Raw genomic sequence first — 11,545 nt, 5'->3', positions numbered from 1 at the left:
GCCCCCAAACCAAGTGTCCAACAGTGTCAGCCCTGCCCTCTAGTGCTGCCAGCGAGGAAGAGGTGGTTGTGTGGTTCACAGCGATGTTGTACAAGGCTGCTCTCACCTGAGTTATTTTTTTAAGGCATATTAGAATGTGGGGGTTTTTTTGTGATTGGGGTGGTGGGTTTTGGGTTTTTTGGGTTTGTTTTCTTTGAGGGGGAGGAGTGTGTGTGTGTGTGTGTGTTCGTGTTTTTTGTGGTGGTGGTATTTATAGAGTTTTCAGAGGATTTTGCTGCAAACAACCAAAATCAGCCTCAGGCTTTGATGGCTGACGGGCTTTATTAAAAAAAGTGCAGTATCTTGAGCACCGAAGATAATCATTATGATAAAAATTGAAATAAGCTGCAAGGACTAAGCATGTTTAGATATGACTAACTGAAGCCTCTGCTTCCACAGTATCGAAGGCGAGTATGTTCCTGTGGCAGGCGACGAGGTCACCTACAAGATGTGCACCATTCCTCCGAAGAACGAGAAGCTGCAGGCGGTGGAGGTGGTGATTACCCACCTTGCTCCTGGCACCAAGCATGAGACCTGGTCGGGGCACGTCATCAGCTCCTGAGGTGGCCCACGGGGAGCGCGGCTGCTGGCTGCGTGGTCACTGCTCAACAACTGCCTGCAGGGGACCTGGCCTAAGAATATTCTACGAGAGGAAATAATGCATTATCAGTAAAGCGGAAGCAGGCCAAAATTACCATTTTTATAGCTAGCCTGGGAAAAAAAAAAAGGCAATTCAAATGCTAATGAAAAAAAAATCTAGCGTAATGTGTTTACAAAAAATGTATTTTAAAGAGATGTAGTTTGTGTGCTTGGTGGAGGGGGGAGGTTTGGTTTTTCTTTCATCTTGTGAACTCAGTCCAGTAAATGCCATGGGGACCTGGGGAAAGGTTTGAAGGAGAGCTCTTCTAGCGCAGACTGCCGTGGCACGGGCATGACCCCCAGGCCCTGGAGGTGTGTGAGCGCTGTGCTCCCGTGAGCTGCTCTCCTGGATGGGTTGGAACACCCCTATTGCTGACAGCGGTGCCTGGATGCCTTGGATTGAGAGGGAGAGAGGTGTTCATTGCTGCCATTTATTTTCTTCATGGGAGGAACTTCACCAACAGAGCAGCTGCCACAGGGTGGAAAATCTCCATCTGGTGGTTATGCTCTGATGGCCAAGGCTGGGTGCACTTCAGGTGCAGTGTTTGCAAACAGGATGTCTGCATGTGCGTGGAATGTTGTGGTTTTAAAGCCTGGATTGTTTGTGAATTTACTTAGGTGCCTTGATGGTTGATTAGCAACAGATTTTATAGGCCAGTATTAAAAACAAACCAACCCAACCCAGAATTTAAAATGTTTGCTTCAAGGTAAGTGGTAGAAAGCTGTAGTGGGTACCCTATAGCCTCCGACTCTGCATTTAGACAAAGCTGATGATTACCTTCTTGATTGCATAGTGTTGAAGGTCTGCCATGGTATTTCACTTGGCAGGCAGAATAATTGCACTTCTGAAAAGCAAGCTATATGCTGTTCAGATGGCCGTGTATAAAATACTGTGTGAGTTACTGAATAGGCTCAGCTGTCTCGGTGAAGTTGATGCTGCAGCTGTTTCCCTGGAGAACTTGCTTGGTAGGATGTGATGTGGTCACCCTTGCCCTGACTCTTCTCTGCCTGCAAGATTTCATGTAGTTGTAGTGCAACTGAATTAGTTCTGTTTCTATTTGCCTTCCACATCTTTTTTCCAAATGAAGCATTTTTCTCTATTATGTTCCTAACTGGATTTTTATTGACTTTGCAAATAAAAAAAAAATATTAAAACGATGGCATGATACTGTTCTGTGAGTTGTGTGAAACAGCAGGACTGCAGTGGTCTATTTGCAGTTCTAGCAACAGGCACTCGCTGCCATGGAGTGCCTTGAGACTTCTGCAGCAGACGCTCTGATCTGAGGTATGACCTGGGGAGAGCACAGATGTGTGGAGGTCAGTAGTGGAGTTTTGGGGTTTTATTTTTTTTTATTACCATAAGTCTTCATAGTGGTGGTTTTAACACTATCCAGCTTCTTGGAGTATCACACACTGCTTCCTTTACAATAAACGCAACCATAATGTTGCTTTGGCATGTCACTGTTACTGTACAATGTATACTACTACTGTAAATACATTGCTTTTGATTATATTTAATAGTAGCTGTTATTTATATTAACATATAGTAGGGGATAACAGGGAGGGACAGCAGAGCCTGGTCACTTCAGCTGCAGCCTAGGGGAGGAAGGCCAGAGCACTTGAAGGGGCTCCCACGGCAGAGCAGCCAGTATGCAGAAATGTTGTTTTCTGTTTCTTCTCCCACAGACAGACAGACAGACTGACTGCTTCGCATCGGCTGGCGTGAGAAGATAAACCCTGTGCACAACTGACTAGCAAGTTACCTTTAAGATCTGAACATGCGCAGCTCTGTGCACAGGGATAACTGTATTTGAGGCTGAAAACAAATCTAGTTTTGGTCCTGCACAGGATGTTTTGAGAAACCAAATTATCACGTATGTGTAGCAGAAAGCAGCAGCAATTAAAATCTGGCCAGCTTTAAAGTGCCTTCCTGCACTGCAGATGGGTCTGCTCCAAAGTCCGCTCCAGCTACAATGGCTGAGGCTGAATTACCCCATGGAAGCAGGCACATGGGAAGGGTGTTTAAAGATGAGAGTTCTGATGCACGAGGGCATCACAGCTCCCCCTCTTTGTTTTTATTTGTCAGCCCTTTTGGGGATTTTGGTTTGTACACTTACTGTGTAACTATCACAGAAACTTGGCAGTGAAAGATTCAAGTCAATCATGAACAGGCAGCACACGACAGGTCTGCTTTACATATTTGATTTGCCAAAATGACAAACTGAAATACTAAATTTTTCATGATGAGATTTTATTTTCCTTTACTAAATTAAACTGTTCATACACAAGATTACTCTCCTAATGCCAAATGAGAAAAGTGATATTAACAGTTACACTGATTGTCGTGCTTTGACTTTTAATTTTACTAGAAATATTTTTAGTACTAAAAGTTAATCTACCCATAATGTCTTACCAGGAAAATCAGAAATGTAATTTTGCTACTTGTGCTCAAGTTGTTTTAATTAATTTTTTATAATTTTAAAAATCTTTTTAGATTTAAAAACAGTCTGCAAAAAGTGTGGGTGCCGTGAACTGTACCATGCATGGCACCACAACTGTACTGAGGAGTAACTTCACACCGGTTGGTGCAGCCTCTCCAGTGGTGATGGACTCGATGCACCCTCTGACCACACACTGCAACGTGCGTGAGGTCAGGGACTTCTGGCTCAGTTCTACCTTCCCACTCCCAAAAAAGAAGTAAAACCTGTCTCTTTTACTCATCTTCCAGTTATAAACAAGAAAATCCCAACTGGTCTAATATTCATGTCTTTACAACATAAGTTAGTATTAAAAAAACAAACACCCCTTTAAAATGTTCATCTTTTAAATAGCAGCTCCCCTTCTGACCAATTATGAAAAACAATACAGAATGAAGGTGATTAGAGTTACTAAGCTGGCTTAACCATTTTAGAAGTGTGAATTCTAAAAGTCTTTCATTTAAAAAACAGCTCTTCACAGATTCTTCGTGTATCCTGTGGAGATGTGACGCTGTGGCCTTCAGTTCTGGAGTCTGTGAAAATTTCGTAGTCATTCCCTCCCTGAAAACAAGAAAATAGCAGAAGAGGATTTAATGTACAGTCACAGTCTTGGGGTGGAAAAGGGACACAAAGGCAATTCTCAAGAGAACAGAGGCAACACAGCCATGTAACACAGCTTTCTTCCAGAGAGTTAAAGCTAAAAAAAACCCTGCAAACACTATTTTGAGACTTTTCACAATGTGTTTATAGCACACCTGTGCTGAAACTTCTGCTGAGCACCACAGCCAGCCGTGTGAGACTGACCTACGTGGTAGAACTGGTAACGAAAGAGAGAACTCTCCTAAGTTTAGCCTGTTTAGTTTTGGTCTGGTAGAACAACTCGGTACTTTTTAAAAATAGTTTACTTGTTAGTATTAAGATGTAAACCCTGCAACAGAACACTGTGCCAGCACCTGGTATTTGTAACTTATCTGCATTATCCTCTTCCTTCCACCTTGGTTTCTTTTCTTTTTACTTAAATCATTAACACTTGATTTTCTGCTATTACAGTACTGTTATGGCCTTGTTAGCTGCTGGTCTGATTGACGTTTGTAACTGGTTTCTAATCACAGGACAGGGATAAAAAGATCTTTTCACAGCTGGCTCGGGGAAAAAAAAAGGTGCTGCCAGCTGTGTGAGCAGAGATCCACGACAGCCACAGCTTGCTGCACTACAGGAAGCAGTATTTTTGTATGGTTTTTGCCACACAGCTTTCCAGTGAGTCTGCAGCAACTCCTGCTGCTTCAAACTCTGAAAGATTTGTAAAACTGTGAAGTTCTTTGAAACATATAGCTATAAAAATGTAAGTTCTTATAAAACTTAGCCTGACACTGTCTGTTGGCCACGTTCAGACAGCCTTGATTGTCTTTGTGCTTGCCATTGCCCTCCCTAGCTCTTCTCAAGTCTCTGCTCAGTATTTTCAAACATCTCCAAATCACCCTGCAGCGCCATTTAGCCTCCTCCAATGATTAGGAACAGAGATTATATGTAACTTCAGCTACTTAATGTGGAGACAGAGTGGTTAGCAAAGGAACAGTATTAAATTCAATAGAAAATAAATGTGTTTAATAATCTCCAGCCAACAAGAAGCATCTATCTACAATAACCAAACAGGATAATGAATTTTATATAACCATGTCACCTAGCTTTCTAACATAATTAATTTAGAATCATAGAATGTATTGGGTTGGAAGGGACCTTTAAAGATCATCTACCCTGCAGTGAGCAGGGACAATGTTACCAGATCAGGTTGCTCAGGACCCCATCAAGCCTGACCTTGAATATCTCCCAGGATGGGGCCTCCACTGGGAAACCTGTGCCAGGGATCTACCACCCTCATAGTGGAGAACTTTTTCCTAATATCCAACCTAAATCTACCCTTTTCTAGTTTAAAACCATGACCCCTCGTCCTATTGCTACCTGCCCTAGTGAACAGCTCTTCCCCAGATTTCTTATGGGCACCTTTGAGGTACTGGAAGGTATATAAGGTATAAGGAACCCCCAGAGCCTTCTCTTCTCCAGGCTGAACAACCCCAACTCTCTCAGCTGTCTTTGTAGGAGAGATGCTCCAGCCCTTGGATCATCTTTGTGGCCTCCTCTGGACCTGCTCCAGCCCTTCAATGTCCTTGTTATGCTGAGGACTCCAGAACTGGATGCAGTACTCCAGGTGAGGTCTCACCAGAGCAGAGCGACAGAATCACCTCCCCTCAATCTGCTGGCCACACTTCTTGTGATGCAGCCCAGGATGGGGTTGGTTTCTGGGCTGCAGATGCACATTTGTGGCTCATGTCCAGCTTCTAATCCACCAGTACCCCCAAGTCCTTTTCCTCAGGGCTGCTTTCCAGCCCATCATCTCCTAGCCTGTACTGCTAATGAGGATTGCCCCTACCCAGGTGCAGGACCCTGCACTTGGCCTTGTTGAACCTCATGAGGTTCACCTGGGCCCACTTCTCCAGCTTGTCCAGGTCCCTCTGGATGGCATCCCATCCCTCTGGCACATTAACCTCACCACCCAGCTTGGTATCATCAGTGAAACTGCTGAGGGTGCACTCAATCCCACTGTCAAAATCATTAATGAAGACATTAAACAGCACTGGTCCTGGTATGGACCCTTGAGGGACACCACTGTCTTCCACTTGGACAGCAAGCTGTAGACCACTACTCTCTGGATGCAACCATACAGCTACTTCCTTAATTTAAAAACATATTCCAGCATTATGTTTGTCAAGAACACTGCGTTCACTTCAGGAAACAGAAGAAAAATCTGTGTTCATGACAATCTCCTGACAATCTGCTGCCCATTATTGCACAGCTGGATGAACACAGACACACGTTCATATTTATATTCTGATTTCAATTCTTGTCAGGTATAAGGCAATTGGTTAGAACAGTGCTAACACTACAGTGCTTGTGGTTTACAACAGAAGCTCTGAAATGTATATACAAAACAATATACTCACTGGCATAGTCTTATCTCCAAAGAAATAAATGGTCTTGTATCCATCATCAGCAACAATTCCTAGGCAGTACCTCTTATCCCAGCCATCTGGGAACACATCGAAGCTTATCTGGCCTCCTAGGATAGACACAAACCAAGCAAACTTTGTTTTACTGTAAGAACACATTTCTGAGGGGAGAATATGTAAGTGAGAGAAAATTGGGTAAGATTTTTGGTAGAGGAAGCTTTACAGAAGTCACAGAAAATTATGAGACCATGGAGTCTCACAAGTACAGTCAGTGTTTTATAGGGTATCAGTTATTATAGTTGTCATTTACATATTATTATTTACCCCTTAAACAAATATGAAAGTCTTAGCATGCTCCCGAACACTGACTACTAGGCAACAAACAGAAACTTGTCTTAAAAATTACATTTAATCTTTTCCCTTTTGGAAAGAAACTACATGGATGAATACAGCCATTGGTGTACACACAGCCATAACATTCTTATGCCAAAGACTTTCTAAAGCTTTCAGAATAGAAAAAGAAGGAAATCAGCCTTCTTAATGCAGCCTAGCAGACAACTGTTCAGTTCCAAATCCTTGGAATTTACCAATACGTAGAAGTGTGATTCCCCAGTGAAGTGGGTGTCAAAAATGTATTTAGGACGTGCTTTAGGAGAGCTGAATGGCAGTTCATTTCTGCCTTAGTGTTTCCACAGCACTAATGGCAACTGTGCTCCTGCATAATTCTGAGAAATAATAAAAGGCAAGATTGTGGTAATACATTGGGGAAGAGGGAAAAGAAGACAAAAATACGTGGAAAAATAATACCCCCTTTTTATCACTTCTCTTAAACTTGCACTTGTGTTTAGATTTTCTTTTCTCTTCCCACACAATGCAGCTACAGAACTGAAGAGCCACACTGCTGGAACAGTACTGATGTCGTATGTCTGATCAAAGTCGATTCGCTGAAACAACTCTGACTAATCAGGAGCATATAATATGTTTCAAAATGAACAGAATCAGTCACACAACTGACATTAAAAGACAATGAACTGATGACAAGCAATGAAGCTCTCTTTGGTGATGGATTTCAATTCAAATGTACCAAATGAAAGCCTAAGAGGAAAAAAAGTCTTGCACACAATGCCTGCAACCACCCCCAGAGAGAACTGTCACACAAATGAGACAGGGTATGTCATATCCATAAGAGGATATTATTTAAGTGAAAATTAAATTAAATGATACTTTAAATTAAATTCTTTTAAATGTGATACCTATAGAAAATGTGAGGCCTTTTCCTGCAAATTCTCTTCGTAAATCAGCTACAAATTTCTCTCTTATGTGTTCCTTCTGTTAAAAAAAAAAACAACAAACCAAAAACCATCCAAACAAAACATCATTTACATGCCATGTTAATTCATCAATAAAAAGATAACCCAGAAAACCAGCCCAAATATATCCAAAGGTCTGAGTACTGGGACTAGCGTGATACAGCTATGGTTTATTATTACTGAATGCATGCTGAGAATATTTTCACTTCAGTCTGCTACCAACTTATTAAAAAATGCAAACCTTCACATACATCCTGTGATACTTGCTCTTTTATCTGCAAATCTTAGAATACTAAGACTTCAACTCCCAGTGAAATTCAGTCTTACAAGTGGGGAGACTGAGGCACAGAAGAGTCTCAAAACTGGTACTGATCTTCTGATGCCATGTACTCAAAAAAGGGTATTTTCACAAAGGAAAATAAATGGTGAACAGTTTGACCTCAGCTTTTAAATTCTGCTTTAAAAGGCTTTAAAGAATTGACAAGAAAAGGAGCAGCTTTATTGATTTGAATGGATAGAGGCTGGTATCCTAAAGAGCACTCCAAGTATAGTTTTAGCAACAACAGGGCTTTTCAGGAACCCTGTGTGTAGAGGTAGGATGTTCAGTACTCTGGATATAAGGTTAAAAGAAACATGAGCTATACGCATCCCTTTCACAAGTAATCACTGTTAACTACTGCAACAAAAAAACCCCTGTGTGTTTCCCGACATCTGCACTAAGAAGTTAGTTCAACCACATGGAAAGGATTAAAATGAGAAAGATCACACAAAGTATAAAAGCTTTTTAAAAATCATGACCTGGCCATAACTGCCTCTTCCAGAAGAGTTGGATATTTTTCAAGAGTTGTAACTCACTTTATCAAGTTCATAGAACTCAACTCGTTCTTCCTGGCTGCAGCTCCTTCCAATGGGGGACACATTTAACATCCCATTTCGGAACTCAATAAAAGTGCCCCTGAAAAAGAAATGATTAATGAGACAGAGATGAAAAACTGCTCAAAATGCTGAGTATCACAATGAACTTTTGATTAGTTCTGAAGACAATGGGAATCAGATGTCTCCTTCAGCCTCTCATTGTATGCATAAAAAACATGTAGGAACCAATCAAGGAGTCTTTTAGACTTTTATTTTAATCTGGCAACCTCAATATCATCCTTACTGACTTCTATGAGTATGATTTGGTTGTAAAAGTGTGACTGGAGCATCCTGGCAACCCGATTTTCAGACCCTGCCAGGCCAGTCTATCAGTCTTGGGGTGAAGCAGCAAAATTTCGATCCATCTTTGCAGTGTTTCTAGATGGCCTCACACATGGTACGTGTTAATGTCTTGAGTGGCTGTACCCTGACACGTCACATAGAGCTGATCTTACTGCGTGCTTCTCATCTCTCGAAAACATTTTACTGCCGAATTCCAAACCTGTCAAGGAAATACTCCTCCTTCAAAACTGAACTTCCTTCCCTCTTAAAAATGCTCAATCAGTATTTCACATCTCATGCTCCAGCTGGGAGCTTGTCTTCGTATGCATGCATCGAGCTGTTTCATGTACACAGTGTTTCTAAAACAGAAATGGTTCCTTGTTTTGCTGAGCAGCCTGCTTTACATATCGGTGCTCAACACTGTAACGTGGAGAATATGGTGACACGGAGATGGGTGTATGCACATACCTTTTCTTTGGCAGTTTAATCTTCGCAATGTAACTCAGGCAGTAGTTGATTAGGTCTTGGAGAACATCCTCGCCCAGGTGACCCTGAATGTTCTAACAAAATAAATACCATTCAGCCAAGATTCTAAAACAAGTCACATGGAAAACACAGCCACTGGCTAATTGGGCATTGTTAGCACTGCCAGGAAACATGCCTTCAACAAGTAACTCTCAGGTGATGCACACGTGGTACTAACTAACTAAATGCTCTCATTTTTCTTTTTGTTTACTTTGGTGTTTTTAAACCATAAGACCAAACTCTCATTTAATATGCTCGCTCCTAGTACCTGCTTTAGGAGGATACAGTCCAGGTCAAAGACTGCAGACCTAAACAAAAAGCTGCAGTTAACGTCTCCTGTAGCCAAGCGTGAAGGAACAAAATGGTTACTGCAGTTAACTGGGAACCACTGCACAAATCAGCAATTTCAGCCAGGATCTCTTTCAGATTTTTTTATGTCCATTACTTATATTGAACTGATGCAGGTAATTACAGTATCTAGAGTCAGTTGTATGTTTGTATTAGTTTGGCATATTTACCTTCTAGCTTACACAACATATCAGAATAAATACTAAAAAGCAGCTACAAGAAACTTTCTGAACCCTAAGGCCCAACAGACATCAGCTATGAAATGCCTTTTTCCAAAGGACTGCCAGGAGCAGAAGGCTGGGCCACATTTCCCATAGATATGCTGAGGGAAAGGCTGCTCCAGGATTTTCACTGTTCTTATTCGATCACACAGTCCAGACTCCAATGACTTCTGGTTTTGAGAATATCCCAAAGAATAAAGCTCAGGTGAAGTCTGTCATTACATGAATCAAGCACCAAATGAATGATCTGTTACAGAAGTAACACATAAAAATAGCACCAATTTTGGCCATAAGTAGAAGAGTTATTACAGAGGACTGCACTGTGGCAACAAAGCAAAATCTTGTTTAGCCAATTTCACGTTAATCGAAATTTCACACTTACCTGCTTGCTCAGGAATTTCCCATCTTTGTATGCGACAAGACCATTTTCAGGAAAAACGTAGTCAAACTTTTCAACCACTACAACCAAACAAAAAAAGCAGTAATTTATAATTGCCCCTGTATTTCTAATGCAGAATTACCTTACATATCGAACAAGTTAAAATACAGCAAATAATAGATCATAAAACGTGAAAGATTCAGCAGTACAACATAGAGCACAAGATCAAAGGCGCTCTCATTTCTCTCCAAGATTAACACACACCTCAGATCACCTGAAGTCTTTCAGTCAGGTTACCCGTATTTTTGCTTAAAGGCTCCTCCTCTCCTGCAAATACATCTCTTTGCATTAAGTGTAAGGAAGTGACTGAACACCTCAAATACTTCACAAACCTAGCACGCAGCCTGCCTAGAGAGCAAATCAGATACTACTATTTTAGGTTTGTTTTCTCAGTAATCTACAGTAGCGATCAGAGTTGTGAGAATCTCACTACAACGCACGATGAGATGGCTTATTGGAGACCACTTGTAAGCCAAACAAATTCTGAGTTATCTGGGCACTACAGAAGGCTATTGGTGGCACTGATTAAAGACCATTAAAGACAGTCTTTTATACAGAAAAGGAAATGCCTCTCTAAGGACTAAAGCAAAAGTCCATCTCTGCATTGTAGCCCCACAGTTAACAAAGTCCAATCCTTCAGGGATGCACCTGACAATGGAGCAGCCTGCACAGGTATGTTAGCTACCTAATTCCACTGTAAAACAACAGTGTTAAACTGCTGAAGTTGTAAAATGTTATAATGCCTTCCTACGGTACTGTCACAAAGTCAGGATTTCACCATTAGTAACTATCCCTTAATAAGAGACTGAGATGTTGGTAAAATGCAAATGCAGGTTGCAGTTTCTAGATGCCTGTAAACGGGAAAAGTTTAAAGGAAGAAAGGAGGCGAATGAACCGGGTTCAGCCTACACTGACCCTACACTTCCTTGTGAGCAGCCCAGCGGCAGAGATTGCGTCAGCCGCTGTCCTTACCGTCATCGCCGAGCTGCTCCTTGATCTTGGCGAAATCCGAGCCCCCCACGACGCCCACCTTCACCTTCTGGCGCAGCGCCTGCACGAACGTGGCCATCTCCGCCGTGATTTTCTGGGTAACAAACCAAAACCAACAGATTTGTCAGTACTGACCAGCATCCCCTTTCCGCAGTCATTACTGCAAGCCACCACTACCGTGCAGAGCTTTAAGGGCGGAATTTTTTGCCTTAAACGCTACCGCGCGTCTGCACACCGAGCATCACGGAAACGGAGATCGGCTCTGTCCTCAGGGGCTGGTGGCCCTTCAGTGACAGCCCACGTCCGTGCCACAGCCCCGGCTGGCCGCACGAACGACCTCCCCCGGCGGGAAGCC

General features: G+C 42.2%; 2 protein-coding genes across 2 annotated transcripts; one reads left to right on the top strand and one right to left on the bottom strand.

Annotated features, from left to right (window-relative positions):
• Window positions 1-438: 438 nt before the first annotated feature.
• CARHSP1 (calcium regulated heat stable protein 1, 24kDa) lies at window positions 439-601 on the top strand (the record flags this gene model as incomplete). Its single annotated transcript, XM_010189828.1, has 1 exon — window positions 439-601. A coding segment is annotated over one exon (163 nt), but the record flags the coding sequence as incomplete, so codon positions are not given.
• Window positions 602-3,557: 2,956 nt separating this feature from the next.
• PMM2 (phosphomannomutase 2) lies at window positions 3,558-11,281 on the bottom strand. Its single transcript, XM_010189827.1, has 7 exons — window positions 11,173-11,281; window positions 10,144-10,220; window positions 9,136-9,227; window positions 8,326-8,425; window positions 7,414-7,489; window positions 6,155-6,270; window positions 3,558-3,716 (listed from the first exon to the last, which is right to left on the bottom strand). Exons 1-7 carry the CDS (start codon window positions 11,267-11,269, stop codon window positions 3,612-3,614), a joined length of 663 nt encoding a protein of 220 aa, XP_010188129.1. The 5' UTR covers window positions 11,270-11,281; the 3' UTR covers window positions 3,558-3,611.
• Window positions 11,282-11,545: the final 264 nt, after the last annotated feature.

This window comes from Mesitornis unicolor, unplaced genomic scaffold, assembly GCF_000695765.1.
Source record: "Mesitornis unicolor isolate BGI_N332 unplaced genomic scaffold, ASM69576v1 scaffold43158, whole genome shotgun sequence".
Taxonomy (NCBI): Eukaryota; Metazoa; Chordata; class Aves; order Mesitornithiformes; family Mesitornithidae; genus Mesitornis; species Mesitornis unicolor.
The sequence above is the reverse complement of the archived record's forward strand: the minus strand, read 5'-3'. Positions and strand labels throughout refer to the sequence as shown.

Bases quoted from the DNA above. Each gene is read 5' to 3' on its own strand.
- PMM2 (XM_010189827.1), bottom strand. From the start codon at position 11,269: ATGGCCACGTTCGTGCAGGCGCTGCGCCAGAAGGTGAAGGTGGGCGTC. The intron at 10,221-11,172 runs GTAAGGACAGCG...GTTTGGTTGTAG, and splicing joins GGAGCAGCTCGGCGATGACG to TGGTTGAAAAGTTTGACTAC. The intron at 8,426-9,135 runs GTATGTGCATAC...TTTCTTTTTCAG, and splicing joins ATTAAACTGCCAAAGAAAAG to GGGCACTTTTATTGAGTTCC.